The following is a 21,398-nucleotide window of genomic DNA, read 5'->3' as shown; positions in this document are numbered from 1 at the left end:
AGCTATGGGAATGGGAGAGGCATCACCATACATTCCACTTCAAATGCACTCCTTCGATTCAGAAATATCTTCATTTTATATGCAGCAAGTGTAACACGGATTATACTTTTCATAGACCTTTTGGAAATTTAAAACTATTGAAAAAATTACTGGATAACTGCATGTTATCACTGGATGTCTAATTATCATGGAACATCCCCTCCCGAAATCTCACAATCGCTCCTTCAAAGTCCATTACTTTGTGACTCGCTTCTCTGAGCCTTATCAGTCCCAGGTGGGAAGAGCCGTACCAAGCCAGTCCATCCACCCAACAGTACTCAGTACCACATGCCTTAGTAAGTCTCTAAAAATATGGCAAATACAACATATGCTGTCTCTCAAATACTCTCCCAGTCTCCAGTGATTTGTGACTCAAGAACTCCCTCAGAGGCAGTGTCAGCATATTTAATGGTCCTCAGTGGATCTTTCTTTGTGAACTTGTCCTGTGCTGTACCAAACTCAAGCAGACTTCTAGCATCCACGATGGTCTGCAATGAGGATCTCAACAGTGTAAGTGAAGAGCTGTCTCCTCTTCAGGACCCGCTACCTCCTCGCTTCACTTTATGATCCTTTGGTTTTGTATCAGGAGAGACAATGAATAACCGTTGCCAATTCACTTTCTCAATGACACTTAGGATTTCATAGACCTCCGTGAAATCTTCCCCCATCTCCCTTTGTCGTAGCATCACAGGAGGCACAGTCTATTCAGCTGCAGCTCGCTGGAAGCTGTTCCCACACCCCTGATTGTCTCAGTCACTCCTCACCGCATCTTTCCAGTTCTGACATATTCTATTTGAATGGAGGGAGCCAGAACTGTACATGCTATTCATTAGACTGCTGACTGTGTATTTACAGTCAAATGCCAATTTTTCATTTTGTCACCTGTATATTCCTAACCTTTGATGTGCATTTTCACTACTGCTGCTGAACCTTGAATGGACATTTTCCTGGAGCTATTTACTATAAGCCTAATATTTCACTCCCAAGTGGCTCTGAGTCCACCCAGATTAAGTTTGAATTCCACCCCTGCCCCCATGCAATACCTTAAATTCATCCACAATTCATCTTCCACCTCACTGCCCAGCTACTCATTACCAGACATCCTTCTGGGGCTCCTCGCAGCTGGCCTCATCTTTACTACCCTGAACAAAACTTTCTCAGCTCATCTTATTTTAAGTTTCTTCAAGCTATATTCAAGGATGGGCAACGAAAAGACGCAGAAGGAGAGGTGGTCTTGTACAAGCTTACTGTGACCAGCAAGTACTCAGCAGTGAGCACCAGCCCAGCACCTCTACTGCTCTGTTAACCAAGCTCTCTGGACTGAATCTGCCCCAGCTCGCCCTGGTACAGATCCCCCTTTTACTACTGATGAGATGGGAACATGAATTACAAAGCTTTAGGAGCTCAAGCAAGCTCTCTGTGCAGTGCCAGATATGCAGGTTAAAAGCTATTTTTTTTACTCAGCTTCTTGGTCTGAGTGGGAGCAAGTAAAGAAATTAACCTGTGCCTTAGTTCTCCAGGAACGAAACAGGGATAACAACTTTCCTTCCCTCACAAACTAGTTGATAAAATAGAATCCACTAATGGCTTTCAACCATCCTGATACCAGAGGAACAAATACCGTGTAAGGATCCTAATTTTCCTATAGGAGCAACTTCCATACTTCTTGGCATTGTTATCTGTGGCTCAGGTAGATGTTTGTTTTCAGACAAGTCTTTACTTTAAGAATTTCTCCTGTTCCCAATAGAAATCCTGATAGCTTGTTCTCTCCCTCCTGTCTTTTCCAGCATTAATGCTATTGTATTTGTTTAATGGGGTTAATATGCTGCTGGTGTAATAATGATCATGTACGGATGTAATTATTATGTGTGATTAATTCTGCAGCTGCTGAAAAGCTTGGAGGACTTTTCTTAGGCAAGGGAATAGTTTTACAACAGTCCTTCTCAAACTGCATTACACACAGATGTAAACCCCAAAAGAAACGCAGAAGGGGAAAGAACGAAGGCTGGATTAGAGGAGAGAGCTGCACCCAGCAGAGCAGCTGATGAAGGTTAAACATCATGTGGGCAGAGACCATCTCTCCGTTGCATGTTTATACACCGACTAGTGCAGATGATCCCTGGTCCATCACTACAATCCCAAGGTACTGCTACCATGCATGTAGTATGTAACTGGTTATAAATTTTTAAAGATGTGTCTGCCAGCGGTGTGGGCTTCTCTTGTTACTTTTTTTATAGTAAACATCCTTTAAACGAACACACTGAGTTTTGTTCTAAGAAGATATAATACCGCAGACCACAATACGAAGCCCTACAAAATGCTAGCACAGGTTAATGATTTTTACAAGAACCAAAGAGAACGAGGTGCACAGCACACAAACCATTAGCACTGAAATACCTAGGGTGTCCACATCTGACAAAACCATAGCTGTTTTTCTGCATGAGGCTTTTTGGCACACACTGATAATTTACAGTCCGATGCTGCAGCCATACTCTTGAGTGCTCTTAAGTGCTCCGAGTGATAATGGATCTATTTGCGTGATCAGGGACTGTAGACTCAGGCCTATAACTCAGCATGTTCCCCAGAACAATACTTGGACACTTATCCTTGACAAAACGACCCTTAAATCCCACGTATGTGACCTGAAGACACTGCCTGCAAGATTTAAGTCTCTGTAAGCTGTCCAGCTGTTTCCTAACCCAGTTATTATGCACGTAAGCACCCATGACTTTGATATTTACCTGACTCAGTTTAATTCTCTGCATCCCATTTAAAGGTTTAAGTGAAGGAGATGATGTGCCCAGGAAAAACCGAGACATGCACAATCTTCCTTTCCTTCTCCAGAAAACCATCTGGTTTAGCCTCTACAGTCTTTAACACCTAAAATCACCAATGCCCCAGTCCAGTTCTTTCTTCTGCACACAATTAAATTGGTGCAAACTCTCCGCGGAGGGAGCACGCATGCTGCAGGAGATGCTGAGCTCATCTGTGCAGGACCCCAGGTGGCAAAGGAGAGGGTCAAGGTGGGCGAAAAGCACAGCTGGAGAATTTGCTGTCATGCAAGACTCTCTTGCCATTCCCCATAGCTGCAGCTATCAGCAGCAGCCAATACGAAAGGCGCTGGGCTGCAACAGGACCACATGTGGGTACTGTATAGGCTCTGCGCATGCAGGGCTGGGAATGGAGGTGGATTCTGCCCATAGAGTTCTCTCAGGCTTACCATAAATGGCTGCCCTGAATAGCAGTTTGGGCTTGGTATTTAAGTGCCCCGAAGTGCTATTATGTCTGAAATCCCCATGATGCTTTAAAGAAATAAATCACTCCCTCTGAGCCTCAAACAACAGAGCTGCAGATAGGACGTATCTGAGAAAACTCAAGGGCTATTTGCTTACCCTCCAGAAAGGGAGACAGCAGCTTGAGTTTTCACCTAGTGAAGGACTTATCGAGCATCTCATTCAGCCACCAGCATATTTCAGACAGTAACGATCGGACCTCACAGCACTCCTCTGCAACGCCTGCAGGAGTTATCAGTGAATTGCTACTCCAGCATCTGAAACAAGTCCTGGTTTTCTTCCTTCTTTTTAACTTTTTTCCATTTCTGCCTCACTGGGTTCTCCTTTTCTCACCACACTACTGGGAACTTTAGAGGCGCAGAAGAACAATGCAGAACGTAGAAGAAACAATATGTGACTTGGAATAAAAGAAGCAGACTGTGATAGGTTCGGAATTTGCCTGTAATCATTTATGAATTTCCATGTTTCACCTAATAACTGGTCTAACACCGAGAGATACTGGTCTGACAATGCTAAAGCTGATCTGGATACAGAAAGGATGCGAAGAAACAACTCAAGATAGCCTTAACAGCAAAGATGGAAGAACAGTAATGAAACAAAGTCAGGACTATTAGTTTAGGTGGCTGACAGAAGACTTTGGCTAGCTTATCAAACCCATTTAACAAGGTTTATCTGAAGCCCTACAAACACAGAAATGGAAAATTCAGGCGGAATTTAAAATGAAAGCTCCTTCAAGGAATGCCTTTTTTTCTCCTTTCCTGCTCCTGTTCTCATCTCATCAACAAACACAAAATGCTTCTCAGGTTTAAAGATGCTGCCAACCGAGTTACTGTACTCCTGTGCGCCCACCAGCTAAAAAGCTGAATGGGACATCTAATCAAGGCAGCTAAACTTTCCCGTGCCGAAAGCTAACCTGTGCACACGTGGCTGATCTGCCAAACCCCATCCCACCAAAGGCCCAGGACAGACACAATTCCCCAGCACTCACAGACAATGAGTTACAGGGTTGCTCACCTTACTGCAATGCACAGAGCTATACAACATGCACCCAGAAAGACATTCGTTAGAAGAACACCGAAAAAAACCAGTTATGTGTTCATGATATTGCAGGTGGTAAGCTGGAAGGCAATTATTTGAGTTCTCTGCAGTAAAGACATTTTATTTATGGGAAAAGAGTGGGGCATTACAGATGCCTGACCCAGCCAGATACAAGACAACTTATGCAGGGCCTGATTTAAGAACAGAAGTGCTGCACAGTTCTTAGCTTCAGGCAGCTAAGAGACAAAACTCGAATACCACAGGTAGATACATAAAAACACACCAGAAAAAACTGCAGCAAATTAACTTGGACCTATATTGGGACTACTTCAATTTTATTTCTGAGAAGAAAACTTTAGGATGCATCTACACTGCAGCATACATAAACACAGGCGAGCTTGCTTTCTCGAGCACGTGGTAAGACTCTTGTCTTAGTCTACCTTTGCTTTACATTACTAAAAAGGTCCCAACTTGAAACCTTTTGATAAAACATGTACATGCAAACAAGAACATGTCTTTAAGTAACTCACATGGAGACCTATGTTGCCACAGCTAATACAAGACCAGCTAGGGCTCACACAGACTGCGGTCATGTGTTTTACTGTTGCATATACTTGCCCTTAATTCTTGAAGGACTGACTGATGACACAGATTATTTCTGTAATATACTGAAGTATAGTTTAGTGGAAACTTAAGTTTTCATGTCCATATACTGAAATATTACATAAATATTTTGCTAGCTCTGGGCCAAAGAGCACAGCATCTTGCAAAAGCAATCTTAGCATTTTGCAAGCTGGAGATACTATGTCAAATCCAGTGAATGCAAGGAACTGTCAAAGGTTATTACCTTTGACAGGCAGGCAACGACATCACACAAAGCAAACACACCAACAAGCAAAAAAAAAAATGTTATTTCACATTGCCATTAGCTGCCGGTTTCAGACAGGAGGCAAAAGGACAATAAGAGATGAATACAGCACTGCCATTCAACCCCTGAATGAGGCACACCAGCAGCAAAGCAGATAACACCATGCACTGTGGCTGCATGACCCCATTTATATTGTGGGCATTAGCACCGTCCACCCACTATCCATCCCAAGGGCTAACTACAGCTCAGGGACTAACTAAACCTACTGTAAGGCAATTTCCATTTTTTCCTCCAGGTATCGGAGGAAGGGAACCCAACTGTTACAACCCGGAAGAACAACTTTCAAATCTTCTTTCTGCAGAAGATTTTTTTGTATGGCAGTGGAGAATTCACAGCAGTAGGATCCCCAAAGGGCCCAAAGCACCAGGTCACCTAGTGCTCAGGAGCACAGCAAGGGGACTAAACAAAGTATAGTCCTGGGAAACACTTAATGGCACTAGGCAGGGCCTCTGTAGGTCAGGTGGTAACATATAATCACTTGAAAAGCACTTCTTTCTTTTTATGGATCTGCTGAGAATTACTCTGTGCTTTGGGTATAATAGCACTTTTGCCATCATCAGACATAAAGGTATATGCAATAAAAGAGACATCCAGGTGTTACTGTCCCGTCAGCTGTCTTCATACGATTGCCTCTAATTACACTGTAAAATTTAGCAGCACACGTATTTGAAATAATGCTTTTAATTTTCAATCAGATACTCTGCAAGGAAACTCAGCTCAGAAATTACATAATTGAATATCTTGAGGAAGAAAATAAAAAGCAAATTTTGACTCAATGGTGTTATTTAATAGCAGTGAAAGTACTTACCAGGTGGCCTATTAATTGCGAGGTTTCGGAAATGACTGCCTTTGATCATCTCCACTGACAGCCGCCCTGTAGTGGCATTGTACGACAATCCCACGAGCAGCTCTGGCACCCCTCCATGCGACAGGGACTGTGTTGAAGAAGCGCTATCACTGTGAGAGATTGCTGACAGACTAAGCTGAGAGTCTGCACTCTGCAGGGAAAGAGCACCAAAAGTCTCATCAGGACGTTCACCACCACCCTCCCTGAATTTATATCTTGTAGCCTTCTTTAGCAAGATCTCTCTTAAGAAACAACAATGACTAAGAATGAATTATTACAGGGCACCAGAAGAATCAGAGCATCACTTTTACAAAAACACATCTCTGAACTTTCTCTTTAAAGATGAGGAACGCTGCGTAACGTGTTATCACTAGTGTAAATCAAAGTCTTTGAGATAAGCATACATCCTACCACATCAAACGCACAGTAAATCTCCTTGACAGTGACTTTTGGATGGAATGCATTTTGCAGTTTTGTTTTGTCATGTACTGTGTATTTTCTTACTTTCTTTCCTTGCTACCATGATGCTCTTTCTACCCCCTCTTCACCCAGAGATGTTTTATTCATTTCATGTGCACAGCCTCTCACTGAGCTTTTTGTAGACAATGAATCATGACAGAGCTCATCTACACAAATTGATTGGCATAGCCAGAGCTGGATACAACTGTGATGTGCATGAAGACTACGAAGCAGCAGAGCCAGTCCCTCCTTCACATGGCCCACCTCTCCACTTCCATCTGTCATGAAAAGGAACATTACTAAGCATTTCTGGTAACATGGAAACTGCACAATGCAGAGATCCACAAGCTGGTAATTAGTGCCAAATGAGGTAGCTCTTGCACTGGCAGTAATACAGGTCTACCAACATAACGGTGCACAAGAACTACCGTCCTTGTTGAAATTACGATGGAATTAGCCTTGGTGGTTCTGGGACCAACCTGCTATTTCTGCGTGGCACACCACTTGATGACTTGTGTAGATGTAGTACATCTACATGATTTTGTGTAAGCTCACTAGCTGAGCCGTTGTTAACAAGGCACAGCTTTGTGTAGGGGACAGATGCCCTGTGCTTCCCCTTACTGATAACTTTTTAAGTGACAGCAGGACAGATCCACCAGTTGCATCCTAACAGCCCTGAACGAAAGATATCAGGTACAGCTGGTCCCCATTCACCAGATGAACAATTTTATGGACTCCATATTTCTTTCATCAAACTTACGCTCAAATTAGTCCTTGGCTCCAAGACCAACGTCACCTTCGCTTCCCCTTCCTGGCTGATGTTGCTCAGGTAGAACAACTGCTCTCCCATCATCTTCTCTACAATCATCCTGTGCACCGCATAGAGGCGGAAACGAATGGCGTGGCTGCTTAACTCCTCTGGCTCCAGCTTACTGAAGGTAATTTTATCCTTGAACATGGGGATGGGTCCTCTCTGAACACTTGTCTTACCCCTCTGTTTCTTGCTAGGCATCAGGACTGTGTGCACTTGCCAGGTGTTCACACCGCTGCGATCTTTGTCTGGGATATCCCTGGCTTCCAAGATAGTAACTACTAGCTTTTGACTTGAGGCTTTGTAGTTGAAGATGACATCTAGATCACCACATTTACAGATGGGCTCATGAGCTGGTACAGTGTTCACTTTATCATGTTCCTGCAAAGAGAAGGAAGAAGTAAAACCTCCATTGGAGTTCAACTGCCTCTGTGATCCCAACTCTATTTAAAAAAAAATTATTCTCCTCACTTATGCTTGCAAGTGTAGGCAGTTGCTCTGCAAAATAAGGATCCCACTGTTTCTTGAAAAGCCAGGGCTAGTTAATTGCCTGATTTTGTCTAATATACTCCATACAATCTAGTAAGCAACAGCACTTGTTGAAACATTACCAACAAAAAGTTTCATCAAGATTTAAGTGTTTTGCAGGAAACTTAATTTGCAAAAATTCAACATAGGGAAAAACTAAACACAGGGGGTTTTAAAATTTCATTCAATTTTGAGGCATTAATAACACTTTTTGGTTTAATTTGATTTAAAAAAACAACTTAACCTATTACTTTGAACATACACTGGAATTTTTTCAAAACGGATTTTTTTACAGTACTGAAATCAAACAATTCAGTCAAACCTGATGACTTTTTGGATACTTTGTTCTGGTGAAATTAAATAAAATCAAGCACTGTGTTCAAATTGATGGGAGGGGAAATCACCACATCAGAATTTCTTGCAGAATGGAAATTCCATTTCTAGATACTACGCTATAATCCAACACTTTTCCTACAGGTAAAGCAATGATAATCAAGAGAAACAGTCTGATTAAATACATATTGATTCTTTATTCCCTTTTTAAATCTCCCAAGAGAAGCATCTGTTCCTTCTGTTCAGTTTGGATACTAATACATTCAGAATAAAAATTCAAAATAAACAATCAAAACATGTGCAGACCAATTCACACACGATCTTTTACCTACTTTTAAAATAAAAATCATCTTGATAAAACAAGACAGAAAACATGGATGCTCACCTTATCTTTTGATGTGTGGGTGTGTGCGTTTCTGTTCAAAAGTGCTTTTTTATCTTAGAGCTAGAAATGTGCTTCGTGTGATAAAGGGGTTGCTATAGTGATCAATGATTTGTATTTAAACATGAGTATACACTGTATTAGGGAAAGATTTTCAGTTAATAGCCAGAAGGTGAATTAAGGCCTGTCACTAGCAGTCTGAGTCACCCTCCTCCTCAAACATTTATCTTCTTTTGCATTTCAAGTAACACTTCTTTTCAACATAGGAATCTTACTGTTCAGAGTACAGACGATGCGCCATAGGACTTCTGATGTAACTCCCTTCAGAAGCGTCTTGGGTGATATGCGTCTCAAATAAGACCTCGGACAAACCTCAAAATTTATATCTACTTCCTATCAATCTGCTTTTCAAGTGCTCAGATTCACCTGCCATGACGTGCAAAGCTCCAGCTTTTCATATTTTCATAGGTGTTTAAGGGACGCGTGCACGTGAATACAAAAGTCCACGTGCGCGCATTAGCGATGGAGACCCGTCATACGTCTTGCAGAAGTAACGTCAAAGAGAGAAAAATCACCACTTGGACAGCACACAGAATTACTTGGTTGCCCACAAAAGTGCCTTTCTGTATGAACAGCAGGCTGCAAAGACAAAAATGCAAGGCAGGCCAGGTTGCCTGGAGAGAATGTGATGTTATGCAAATGTAAGTGCTGCTGTGTAGCTGTCAAGTTATTTCTGTCTGGTTGATGAAATAATATTTAAGAAGGACACGTAATGGGATTGTGCTTGATTCATGTTTCCCTCCACATGTTCATCCCTGCCCACTTTCATCTGTGTGTTTGCTATTGAAGAGATGGAATCAAGGCACATTTGAGAACTGCTGCTAAAGAGTGGAGACACCTGTGCTTGCAGCATAACTTTGCTTTCATCTACATGCCTGAGCTGGAGAACACGAACTCCCATGCATCATCATAAACCCACAGCTACGAAGATCCAAGAGGCACGTTCCTGCCCCAACAGGGCTGAGTATCTCATCTTCTGGCAGCGTGTAGGGCAGACTGAAGGTCAGCTATCTGTTTTTTGACAGAACAGCTAGAAAGGATGTGGATTTCAGGAAATCTCATATTATGCTACTATAGCTATTGCCACATCCACTGCAGAGAAAACTGCATGAACTGGAGGCAGAGAGGGAAAGAGAAATGACAAACTCTGTGGCAGTGACCTTTCTGTGGGCAACCAAGCTTTAGAGACCTCATGGGCTGGCTCTTTCAGAGAGCACTGTGCTATCTGGGACTCACCCTGTACAGGTTTTCTGCACACAAAGCTTACAGACGCTCAATCTTCTTTCTGTGGAAGTCACTGACAGAATTCCCCTTGGCTTTCGGAGCTCAGCCGGGGCTACAAGCCCTTTGTGAACATATTGGTTATACAGACACATAAACCAGAATCCAAGGAAGGCGTGGGTTTTAGGTATTTCATCTGAATTTCTTTCTTTCCCTCTTCCCAGCACAGTTGTTGAGATGTCAAGCCAAGTATACTGACTGATACTGTATGTCTAACCCGGTCACTCAGGACAGCCAATATCCACTTCACTAGGTAAAATAAGTCCATTTCTGACAGAGAAACCTGAAAGAGCAGCTAATTATGGACAAGGCTTGAAATGGTACTTGTGGTTCCACTGCAGGGGCATAAAATGATCATTTTTGTCTCTAAAGAGAGGTCCTTTGAGTGGAGCATAATAGCGCTTGGACATTTCTGGCATGTTAGAACACTTAGTTCCTGCAATAAAAAGTCTTTCATTAATCCACACAATACCTTTGGATGAGAAGCTGCTTGTAGTAAATAAACTGGGACTTGGGCATATCTGCCCCCTGATGCTATAACCATTCTTTGCATTTTTAAAATGCAGATACCAGGAGCAAAATGAGAGACGTATTCCTAAGAAATATAAGGACACTGGCGACGTTGCAGCACGTGAACCACGGCAATGTACAGCAAATGTGGAAAAGGAAAAATAAGCCCCAGATAGGGAGACAAACAGTGTATGTCAGAGGCACACAGCAAAGAGAGGGCAGGGCTGCTGCCGCGGGGAGTTCCCATGTGCTGTGTAGTATTATGTGGGACTGGTTTGTGCAGCAAACCAAAATGCTGTTCAAAACACCCCTTAGGGCTGGAGCAGATGAACTGAGGAGCTGCTTTCCAGCTCTTTAACTGGCTGCAGGCAGCATGCTCTGAGGAAAGGAACCTTGCCCTCAAACCTTGTTGCTCAGAGTGTGAGGGAGGTATTAATTTCCACAGCTGAAAAACAGTCTCTTTTAACTCAGGCAGAAGATGTGACCTTTGTGCCGTTCTTTTAATATGTCTGATGCAGGCTGATATTTTTTCAGAAATTTAATCTTGTGGTAAAATAATAGTGAAAACCAACACATCACACAGAAAGATTTAAAGAGAAAAGGGGGATGCTAAGTCATCAGGTGTTTACAATGCCTTAAAATCTGTAATGTCTTCTTGAGGCTTCAAAATAAAGGTACAGAACTAGGGCAAAGCAGAGGAGCTCTCAGGCTCTCTCCTTCCCTGGAAGGATGCCTGCTATCAATGGGGACCAGAGTGATGGTTACTTGGCCAAGTCACAGGCCACCCCCATCAGTTGCCTCCAGCTTTCCAGATGCTTCCCAGTGTCTGAGCCATAGAAACCACTCGGAAAAAGAGGCACAGATCTGACCCAGTGACCACACACCATGTCCCTAGACACACCCTGCACATAGAGCCAGTAACAAAGCCCTGGGCCATTGCTAAACGATAGTAAATGCTGTCAGGCAGCTAATGGCTCCAATTTCAGTTCCAAGATTGCAGTCAGAAATCAAGCAATAAAACAGCTTCTCTGAATGAGTGTTAGTAGCAAGAGGTAAAATACAAGAAAAAGGGGAAACACAGAGAGAGGGGTGTATGTTCATGCACACATGCACACAGGAGTACCATTATCTTGTGCTGTGCTGATCAATTTTTCCCTTCATTTCTTCCCTAATGTTTTTGGCCCCCAATATCCTTCAAAAGCTTACACCATGTGTAATAAATGACAATTCACCATACCTCAGGGCTCCAAGCCGATGAGCTGTCAGTAGCATCATTTACTTCAAATCCCTGGTTGGTAAATGCTGTCTCCATTTCCAAACGTCCTTCTGTGGCTTGCTGGCTAACGCCATCGGCAATGCTGGACTCCATCCTAGGCCCTTTACGCTGCCCAGTGCCCCTGCTCTCAGTTGTTGTTTTTGAATCAACAGATACATGGTCATCTTCACGATAGGATAGGTTGTCTTGGTAACTCAGTTGGCTTAGTCCATCCAGATCTAACAATTTTCAGCAAGAAAATAATTTCAGAGGGATTAGAATAAATTCCTCCCCCTCTACCTCCCAAAATGTGCCTTTCTCTCCTTTCTTTTCTCTTTTTTTTTTTTTTTGCCCTCATCTCCAGTGTATGCAAGAGAGTTTCTACTTCCGAGTTCTGCAGCACTGAACTTATAAAATAACAAATCCTGTATAAATCAGCATTTGATGGAGTGGACATGGCTGTATCTCACTGCATCCTGAACTGAGAAACCAGTTGCCTTTACCTGAAGAAGTTAACCACCAAATGCAATTATCAGTGGAGTGTTTGGGATGTTCAAGTGCCTTGGGGCTGCTTTGCAGCCCCAAAGCAATCGCTTCCATGAAAACACAGGTCAGACAAATTACTGGAAAGCACGGCATAGGCCTGATGAACAGGTATCAGCAATTTCCTTCTACGCAAGAGGAGAAAGAGGAAGAAAGGACAGGAGTTAGCATTGCCCTCAAGGGGATGGTGCTGGTAAGGAAAGGAGTTTCACGGAGATAACAGAGTGCCACCACAACCCTATCACCCATCCCTGAGAGCCTGGGTGCACATGACCAGCCCCACAAGGAATCTCCAAATCCCATGTTTGGGCTAAATTGTCCCAAGGGCAACTGAGGGGAGATGCGTTCCCTAATTTTCTGCCTGCTTTTATTAGTTTTAATTCACCTAATCCTACACACTTACTTCATGGGCTAAAGTAAGGTTCATTAATGAGAATAAAATAATCTTCTCTGGTTCAGACCACAGATTCCCTCTCTGCACCACTGAAGTCTATTTTGAACATAGGGCACTTTTCTCTACTTGAAGGCATCAGTGAGAGCTCTCTGGGTGGAGTGACACAGATAATTACATGTGCAAGGACACAGATGAAAATAACATCATGATTTGGCCTTGAATGTGTTCTGCAAGCACTTTCAGAAGAAAACCAGGGACCTTCCTCCTCCTAACGCATCTGACGCCAGGCCTTTCTTTAGGAACACAAAGAGCTAGACTCTGCCTCCCTCTCTTTCAAATAAGCAAGGAACAGCTACAGTGAAAGAAAACAAGTTGTGCTTCCAGACAGCTGATGACAGTAATGAAAACAGAATGGCTTCCTTTGCAAACACAGCTATTTGGGGTTTAAAGGTTTCACAGAATGGTTGAGATTGGAAGGGACCTCATGAGGAGGTCATCTTGTCCACCCATCCTGTCCAAGCAGGTCCACCTGCTAGTTTGTTCTCAAACCTGCAGGTTTGTTCTCAAGATGGTAATTCCTATAGAACAATCATTTTATTCAAATTTGGCCTCCAACTCGAATCTTTAAAAAATAGTATTAATTACTGTGTTTAATAGAAAACAATAAATTTGCTTTGGTTTAGATGAATCAATGTTTTCATTCCCACCTGATAAATGAGACAGGGAACCTGGTGACAACTGACATGGAGAAGGCTGAGGTACCCAACAACTATTTTGCCTCAGTTTTCACTGGCAATTGCTCATCCCACATCTCTCAAGTCCCTGAATCTCAAGGCAGGGACTGGAGGAATAAAATCCCACCCATCGTAGGAGAAGATCAGGTTTGAGACCCTTTGAGGGACCTGAACATACTGAAGTCCATGGGACCTGATGAGATGCATCCCAGGGTCCCAAGGGAACTGGCTGATGTAGTTGCTAAGCCGTGCTCCATCATACTTGAAAAGTTATGGCAGTCAGGTGAAGCTCCCAGTGACTGGAAAAAGGGGAACGTCACACCCATTCTTTAAAGGGGTAAAAAGGAGTACCCTAGGAACTACCAGTCAGTCAACCTCACCTCTATGCCCATTAAGATCATGGAACAGATCTTCCTGGAAGATATGTCAAGGAATATGGATGACAGGAAGGTGATTAGACACAGTCAATATGGCTTACACAAAGGGCAAACCCTGCCTGACTAATCTGGTGGCCACCTACAACGGAGTCATTGCATTGGTGGATAAGGGAAGAGCAACAGATGCCATCTAACTTGACTTCTGTAAGGCCTTTGACATGGCCCCACACAACATCCTTGTCTCTAAATTACAGAGAAATGGATTTGATGGATGGACTGTCTGATGGATAAGAAGTTGGCTGCAAGGCCTCATACAAAAAGTTGCAGTCAATCGCTCAATGTCCAAATGGAGATCAGTAACAAGTGGTGTCCCTCAAGGGTCCGTATTGGGACCAGTGCTGTTGAGTACCTTTATTAATGACATAGACAGTGGGACTGAGTGCACCCTCAGCAAGTTTGCAGATGACATCGAGCTGAGTGCCGCAGCTGATACACTTGAGGGAACGGATGCCATCCAGAGGGACTTTGACAGGCTTGAGAAGTGGGCCAATGTGAACCTCATGAAGTTCAACTAGGCCAAGTGCAAGGTCCTGCACCTGGGTCAGGGCAATCCCCAATATCAGTACAGACTGGGGGATGAATTGTTTGAGAGCAGCCCTGCAGAGAAGGACTTTGGGATACTGGTGGGTGAAAAATTGGCTATGAGCCAGCAATGTGTGCTTACAGCCCAGAAAGCCAGCCGTATCCTGGGCTGCATCAAAAGCATGGCCAGTAGGTTAAGGGAGGTGATTCTCTCCCTCCACTCTTGTGAGATCCCACCTGGAGCTCTGCATCCAGCTGTGGGGCCCCCAGCACAAGACAGACATGGACCTGTTAGAGCAGGTCCAAAGGAGGGCCATGAAAATGGTCACAGGGCTGGAACACCTTTTCTATGAAGAACGGCTGAGAGAGTTGGGATTTTTCAGCCTGGAGAAGAGAAGGTGTCAGGAAGACTTTATTGCTGCTTTTCAATACTTAAAGGGAGCTTACAAGAAAGATGGAGAGAGACTTTTTACCAGGGCCTGTAGTGATAGGGCAAGGGGTAGTGGTTTTAAACTGAAAGAGGGTAGATTTAGATTGGATATAAGGAAGAAATTCTTTACTACTGGAACAGGCTGCCCATAGAAGTCGTGGATGCCCCATCATTGGAAGTGTTCAAAGTCAGGTTAGATGGGGCTTTGAGCAGCCTGATTATGGCAAGGGGTTGGACTAGATGATCTTTAAAGGTCCCTTCCAACCCAAGCCATTCTATAATTCTCTACACATCCCTCTGTCTAGAACAAAAAGCCCAAATCTTTCTGAGTAGAAGTAATTCTCTGTTTGGCCTTAGCAGCAAATATGCTGTTTCTGATTCATACACAAAAAACCCCCCCAAAACCAAACCAAACCAAAAAAAAAAAACACCAAACAAACAAAAACCAAAAAAAAAACCAACAAGGGGAATCGGGATTGTATTTAGGAAACATTTCCTGGAGCTGTGCAGAAGTCCTTGCCCCTCTCCTTGGCTGTTCTTTCAATTTAACAGCTCAGAGATTAGGAGAATAACTTTATCCCCTTTCTTCAACTATGAATGGTCTCACATTCTCCCTCCCAGTAAAATGCTTCAAAAGCACAGGCACTTCAACAGAGAAGTCTGAGAGCACCTCACAGCTTTGTAATTATGGTCCTCTTCTGAGACATGGGAGATGGTCCTTCAGGAGGAAAGAGGGATCCAAATTCAGATCTCTCAAATTCCAGGTGAGTGCTCTTCTCACTCCCTTCTGAAATGCAAAACCCACCTCTTCTCCTCCTCATCCTCCCATCTGGCAGACCTAGTCCTAAAACCAAGAGCCCTCATTGTCTCGCCTCTGCCCTAAGCTGAAACTCTTGAGTGAGGGTAGAAAGTAATTTGATTTTTTGCCATTACTCTCATTCTTCTCTACAAAGTCAGAAAACAGAAAGAAGTAAACATAAGAACGTAAGCAAGAAATAAAATAACAGAAATTCCAGAAATTTACTGAGACTGAATGGGTACAGGCACTCCTTAAGGCATTTAATTAGCAAGCCAATGTCTACTACACATTTTAAACAGTGGGTCATCCATCAAAGCACACACCACACAGCAGGCTTTCAGAATAAAATGCTACTGTAGTAAGAAATTATCCTCACACAATTGTCTTGTGGTTTTGACTCCTGCTGGGATAATATCTAGATCAATAATAGAGGAATTTTCAAAAACTACATTAAAGCCATAAAAGGCTATTCATAACAGGAGAACTCCAGAAATGTATTAATAGAGCAAGCCATCTCTCTAAGACTCAGGCACAAAATGAATGTGTTAGGAAAGCAAATGTAGTATTCAGGGAAAGAAAGGGAAAAGGTGATTCACCAAAAGCAGTTAGTGAAACAGTCTGGCTTTTTCTTTAAATTTAAAGTAGTTTGGTAAGAGATAATCACTTATAAATACCAGTATTAGAGGATCATTACAGGTAATAGCCCAACTATACAGACTAGAACAACTATACCTCTCCAGTTACGTCCGTTCTAACATTATTAATGGTCTAACATTATTAACGGTTAGACTTGATGATCTTAAAGGTCTTTTCCAACCTAAATGATTCTATGATTCTGTGATTATATTCACAAAAAAAATGGTCAAAACAGAAGTTCTTCATGTAAAGGAAAAGGTCAGAGCAGTAAAATGCCTGTAATTTACCTGAGAGATCTTTAAAGAAGAAAATGTCAACTGTCTTATGAATACCTGACATGAATAAACAGTGCGGCATCAGGGATGTACGTTGAGACAGCATTATCTAACTATCTGAACTTTAATTAGCCAAGAGTCCCTGCAGAGCAATAGCAGCCAATTCTAAAATTAAGGGCAGGTAGCACTGTACAGTAAGAGAGTGCTGGTTTTTTTCAGTCCTGTCCCCAACCCTTCCCTGTTGTGTCACGTCTGCCCACAAGCAGAGGAGGAGGCAAGGGGAATACTGGGGAACAGAAATCACCAACAAATCAGGAAAGTCTGTATTCAAGGTTGGAGAACTGGCTATGAAGAAACTGTGACTTTTGTCAGATGAGCATCACCTCCAAACAGAACTCTAACGGGTACTGGGATATGGAAGCATCTCTCCAAAGATACAGGGAAAGCTCAGCACATCAACCACTGAAAATCAGGCTGGAAAATACCGTGAAGTCCTCTCTCACATTGGCAGGTAAACAGCCTGGTTAAACTACAGTATATTTCTTCTTTTTCAATGATACACAATTTCTCAGTTCTATGAAGCATTACAGTGTGCTGAAGAAATGTCCTGAGAGGCCTCATCAGTTCCTAAAACACACTGCCAGATTTAAAAGATGGAGCCTAGCAGATCTTGCTAAATTAACACTACATAGTTCATTGACCAGCAAGAAACACTGAGATGGAGAGTTTAATGTGTGCTTGTTACCTGTGCTGACCGAGGCGATGTTTGCTCTGTGGACTGCAGTGAATCACTGTGCTTTTACAAGAAAAAGCGTGCCTTTTCTTTGTGATTTTCCAAAATGAAAGAAATTTGGTCCCTTCTTCTAGACTGTATATAAACACATGCTGAAAGTTAAGAACCTGTTTAAATATGGTCCAGAGGAGGAAAGGATTTCACAGTATGGATCTAGGTACTTCTGGAATTGAAATCCTCCTAGCTACTAGGAGTGATTTTCAAAGCCCTCTTCCTGAAAGACAATAACAACAGCAGAGATACGAGTTAGTGGGACCGAGGCATATTTGTCCTCATACAGCAGTAATCCTCTTGCCTGGCCCTTGCTACAGCCCCAGTTCCGAATCGCTCCGCAGTACCCCGGCACCACGCTCCTTCGCACTGAATCAAACCAGATGCAGGGAGACTGAGCGGTGCTTCTGCCCCTGGTTATTTTGACATTAGCCACCAAAAAGTGCTAAAAAACTTCCTAGAAGAGCCTCAAAGGAGCAGAATCATTATCTAATTACAATAAATCTAAACAAAAATGGCTTGTAAATTTTAGGGGTTAAAGAGAAAAAGGATCTTAAATTTCAAGTGACATTATGCAATCAGGCCAAGATTGTTTAATTTACCACATGCTGGGTGATAGCCTGAGGAGACTCCATGTTTCCAGAACTAAAATAGGCTCTTTATTAACAGGGTGATTTGCAGAGAGGCTGTGGGCAGAGCTGGCATTCAAGCCAGTCAGCTCCCCAGAGCATCCTCCAAACACTTCCTTCCTGCAGTGTGCAATCCTCTTTCCAAGCTCTATTCAGGTTACTACAAAGAGTTTTAACAGGTGAAAAGTTAAAGCTAGACGAGTCCAAAGTGCAGACTGTCATGACATTGGTAACAGAAACAGAAGGTCAAGGAAAATCTCATGTAAGAACACGATGTGAGAAGGCTTTGCCGTATGTCAAGGCTGAGTGGGAGAGAAGCTATTCAGGGCTCTCCAAGATGCTCAGCTTCGCTGTGTGCCTGAGTTTGCTATAGAGTTCTGATTCTGTAAGAAAAGAAAACTATCAGCTCTATGAGTAAGAAGTCTGTTAAGAGAACACAAGGAGAAGAGAAGTCTCGGGCAGAGTCTAAAGAAGGTCTGAAAGTGCCATGATCCTAATCTGGACTCAGCACTTTCGAAAGATCCTTCATCTCTCCCACCCAGAGAGGTCCAGAGGATCTGCTCAGCTGAAACAGTGTTTGATACACCGTCGGGGCACAACGATGGCTTTACACGCACAAACCTTTCTGTGTTTTGTGATCACAGCACCAGCTAGGGGCCAAAATGGACTCTCATGCACATGGTGTTCTCGGACCAGCAACTGGGGCGTAGCAGGGTGCGGGGTTATCTAGGATTTACTCCAACCACTCAGCTTTTCTCCCAAATAAAAATCTCATACTGGGAGCCATGGGTGTGTGTAACTCTCGCTGTACACCCTGTAACAGCAACTCTACATGCCTCAGAAGCCTCTCTGGGTTTGAAGACCCGACATACCCAGGCATTAGTTTATAAGCATTTGTTTGTAACGAAGGGTCTGATCTTGAGCTTAGTGACGAATGGGGCAGAGAACCAAATGTCTTAGTGAAAGTAGGCTTCAACATCTGGTTTCATCTAGTTTCTGAACAGCTATTTAAAAAAATATTAATATTACCTCTGAAAAGAAAAGTAAGAGCAACTCTGCACCATGTTGAGCCCAAAGAAGAGTTCGATGGAGAGCCATATCTTGAAATGATCACTCTAATCAGAGGGTGCATCAAAATCAAGCAATTGTATTCCAAAACTAAAACATTCTACAGAACGAAAAACAAAGAGCACTTTCACGGTTCTTCCCTCTTAATGAACTTCTCCAGATTTTAGAATGTGTTCAGGCCAATTTTCTAAGTAGCTACATTTTTAAATGCATTTCATCTCTGTTTGTATAAAAGAGTCATTACATTAGCCCGTAGAAGATCATAAAATTCTTCCCTTCTGTGCCATAAATTTTTAGTTTTTGTCATTGCCTGACATTTCGTGTATGTGCTGGCAAATGACACAGCATAATTCATACCCTGTTCACCTTGTGTTTGCAAAGCTGTTACAACAGGAGACATTCGACTTCTGCTAAAAGGCTTGCTAAAGAAATTACTTAAGTGGCACAGACCAAAAATAATTAGAATGAAGTCCTGCAGTCTTTACTTTGGCAAAATTGGCAATAAAATCCATGAAAATCCCTGTGGATTAGGAGCCAGAATTCAAAGCCATATACAGTTAATGGAAAGCTCTTCGTGGACTTCAGCAGGGCATGGAGCCAGACTCTTCCCTCTAAGTATTTTAGAAATGAGCTGCAGGTAACCAACAAGGAAACCAAGTTTAGTATGTGAGAAAGCAAGATTCAGGACTTGTTCTCCACAACAAAAGAACCTCTCCATGTTGAGGCTACAGATCTTGAAGGCTCCAACTTCTTTAATCTTATTTCATGCAAACAGTACCTTTGCATTCAGATACCTCTGTACTGTACTCCTCATGGCCAGAGAGCAAACGGCTGAATTTGGATCTACAGTCCACACCTGCTGGTGTTGCTTTTTCAGGTATTTCTGATCGAAAACTTTGTGAGCATGACACAGAGATCTCATGCTGCTTAATCACCTCATCATCGCTGCCTGAAGTTGCTGTCTGTTCTTCATCCTCCCCGTAACTGTTTACTGGGAGAAAAACACAACTTGGGCTTTAGACAGTCTGCTGCCCTATGCCAAGAAGCCAGGTGACATGGCACATTTATAGCTCTCAGATGGACCTTCTGGGGAGAAAAAGGGGACCAAGTGTTTAGGGAGGGGAATAGGGAAGGAACTTGAGAATCACCTGCTTCTTCAACCTCTGGAAAGCCTGTGAATGTCATATTGTACCAGCCACATTTACATATTATTAGACCTTGCCCAACTCTGCACGTTACCCTATTTTTTAAAAAAAATTAAGATATTTAACACAGGAGAACATGAAGACACAACACACATAGAGAACCACTTGTAAAATCATTAGCATGTGCAAAGACAAAGCAGTAAGCAAAGGACTTGAAAACTTGGTCATGCTTCCATTCCCCTTCAGCTCCTGCTAAGGTGGAGAGGGAACTTCTTTTGTGCAGAAAAAGCAAGTCAGATGTAACCTGCTCTGGGTATTACCATGAACACATAAATACGGCACGTGCCTAACAGGCACTGCTGACTCCATCTGCCAGCAGCAGAGGAACTCGGGAGACCAATGTAAATTGTAACCTTTAAAAGTGAAGATACGCATTTGAGCACGTCCCTGTGAGTGCCTTCCCCTCCTGCTACCAACACGTGCTTTGAATATGAGATGACTGCACCATCATTAGTGCGTGAATATCCGCCAGATGGGGGAAGGAGGGTTCAATACATACTATATATACTTGGCCTTGCTTTGTCAGGATGAAAACGCAGAGGCATTTTGCCGATCTCCCTGCCATCAGCATCAAAGAACAACAACATCGGGACGTTTTGACCCACCGACGTGCACGGAGAAGGGAGCAGTGGGGACGACGGGCAGTCGGTGTGTGTATGTGCATGTCTGCGTACACATGTGAACAAGCCAGCTGTCAAAGTGTGGCCTGTCCTCTGCTTGCTCTTGAGCATGAAGTATGTGATATGGTTGCCAAGACTCGCTTTGATAATCGCCATGGCAAACCCGAGCAGCTGAACAAATGGGCATTGCAGACAAACGGGTGGAGGGCAGCTCTCTCCGTGACACTGCCTGGTTTGGAGGGGAAAGCACCTTTTTTCACCTCAAATCTCACTTACAGTAATCACACAGCTACAGGTGGGGAAACCGGATCCTGCTTTTACACACTGTGTTAGGTCTATTAAAAATCTGCAGTATAAACTTAATGACAACTGCTGTCACTGCTCCATAAATTTACCTGCTGCTGCACAGAAGACGGCACTCGGCTCCTCAGGCAGAGAGGACAGAGCAAGGAAGCTGGCAGCACTGAAGCAAACTGCTCCCACCACCAGCCCGGCAGAAGCTGGCTCCTTCCCTGCCGCCACGCTGGCAGATTTGACCCTCTGGTCTGATTTGCCACC

At 43.2% G+C, this 21,398-nt stretch overlaps 1 protein-coding gene across 1 annotated transcript in view; it reads right to left on the bottom strand.

Moving 5' to 3' along the window:
- Positions 1-21,398, bottom strand: part of SYT16 (synaptotagmin 16) — a gene marked incomplete at its 3' end in the record, with an annotated part of 43,713 nt that overhangs the window by 6,252 nt on the left and 16,063 nt on the right. The window contains exons 4-6 of the mRNA XM_082317137.1: positions 11,747-12,003; positions 7,365-7,796; positions 6,107-6,296 (exon numbers count right to left, since the gene is read on the bottom strand). Coding sequence (XP_082173263.1) covers positions 6,107-6,296; positions 7,365-7,796; positions 11,747-12,003 — 879 coding nt within the window. The remainder of the gene's footprint in view (positions 1-6,106; positions 6,297-7,364; positions 7,797-11,746; positions 12,004-21,398) is intronic.

Source organism: Platalea leucorodia (assembly GCF_965183815.1).
Source record: "Platalea leucorodia genome assembly, chromosome: 7".
Taxonomy (NCBI): Eukaryota; Metazoa; Chordata; class Aves; order Pelecaniformes; family Threskiornithidae; genus Platalea; species Platalea leucorodia.
This window is presented reverse-complemented; position numbering and strand designations above follow the sequence as displayed.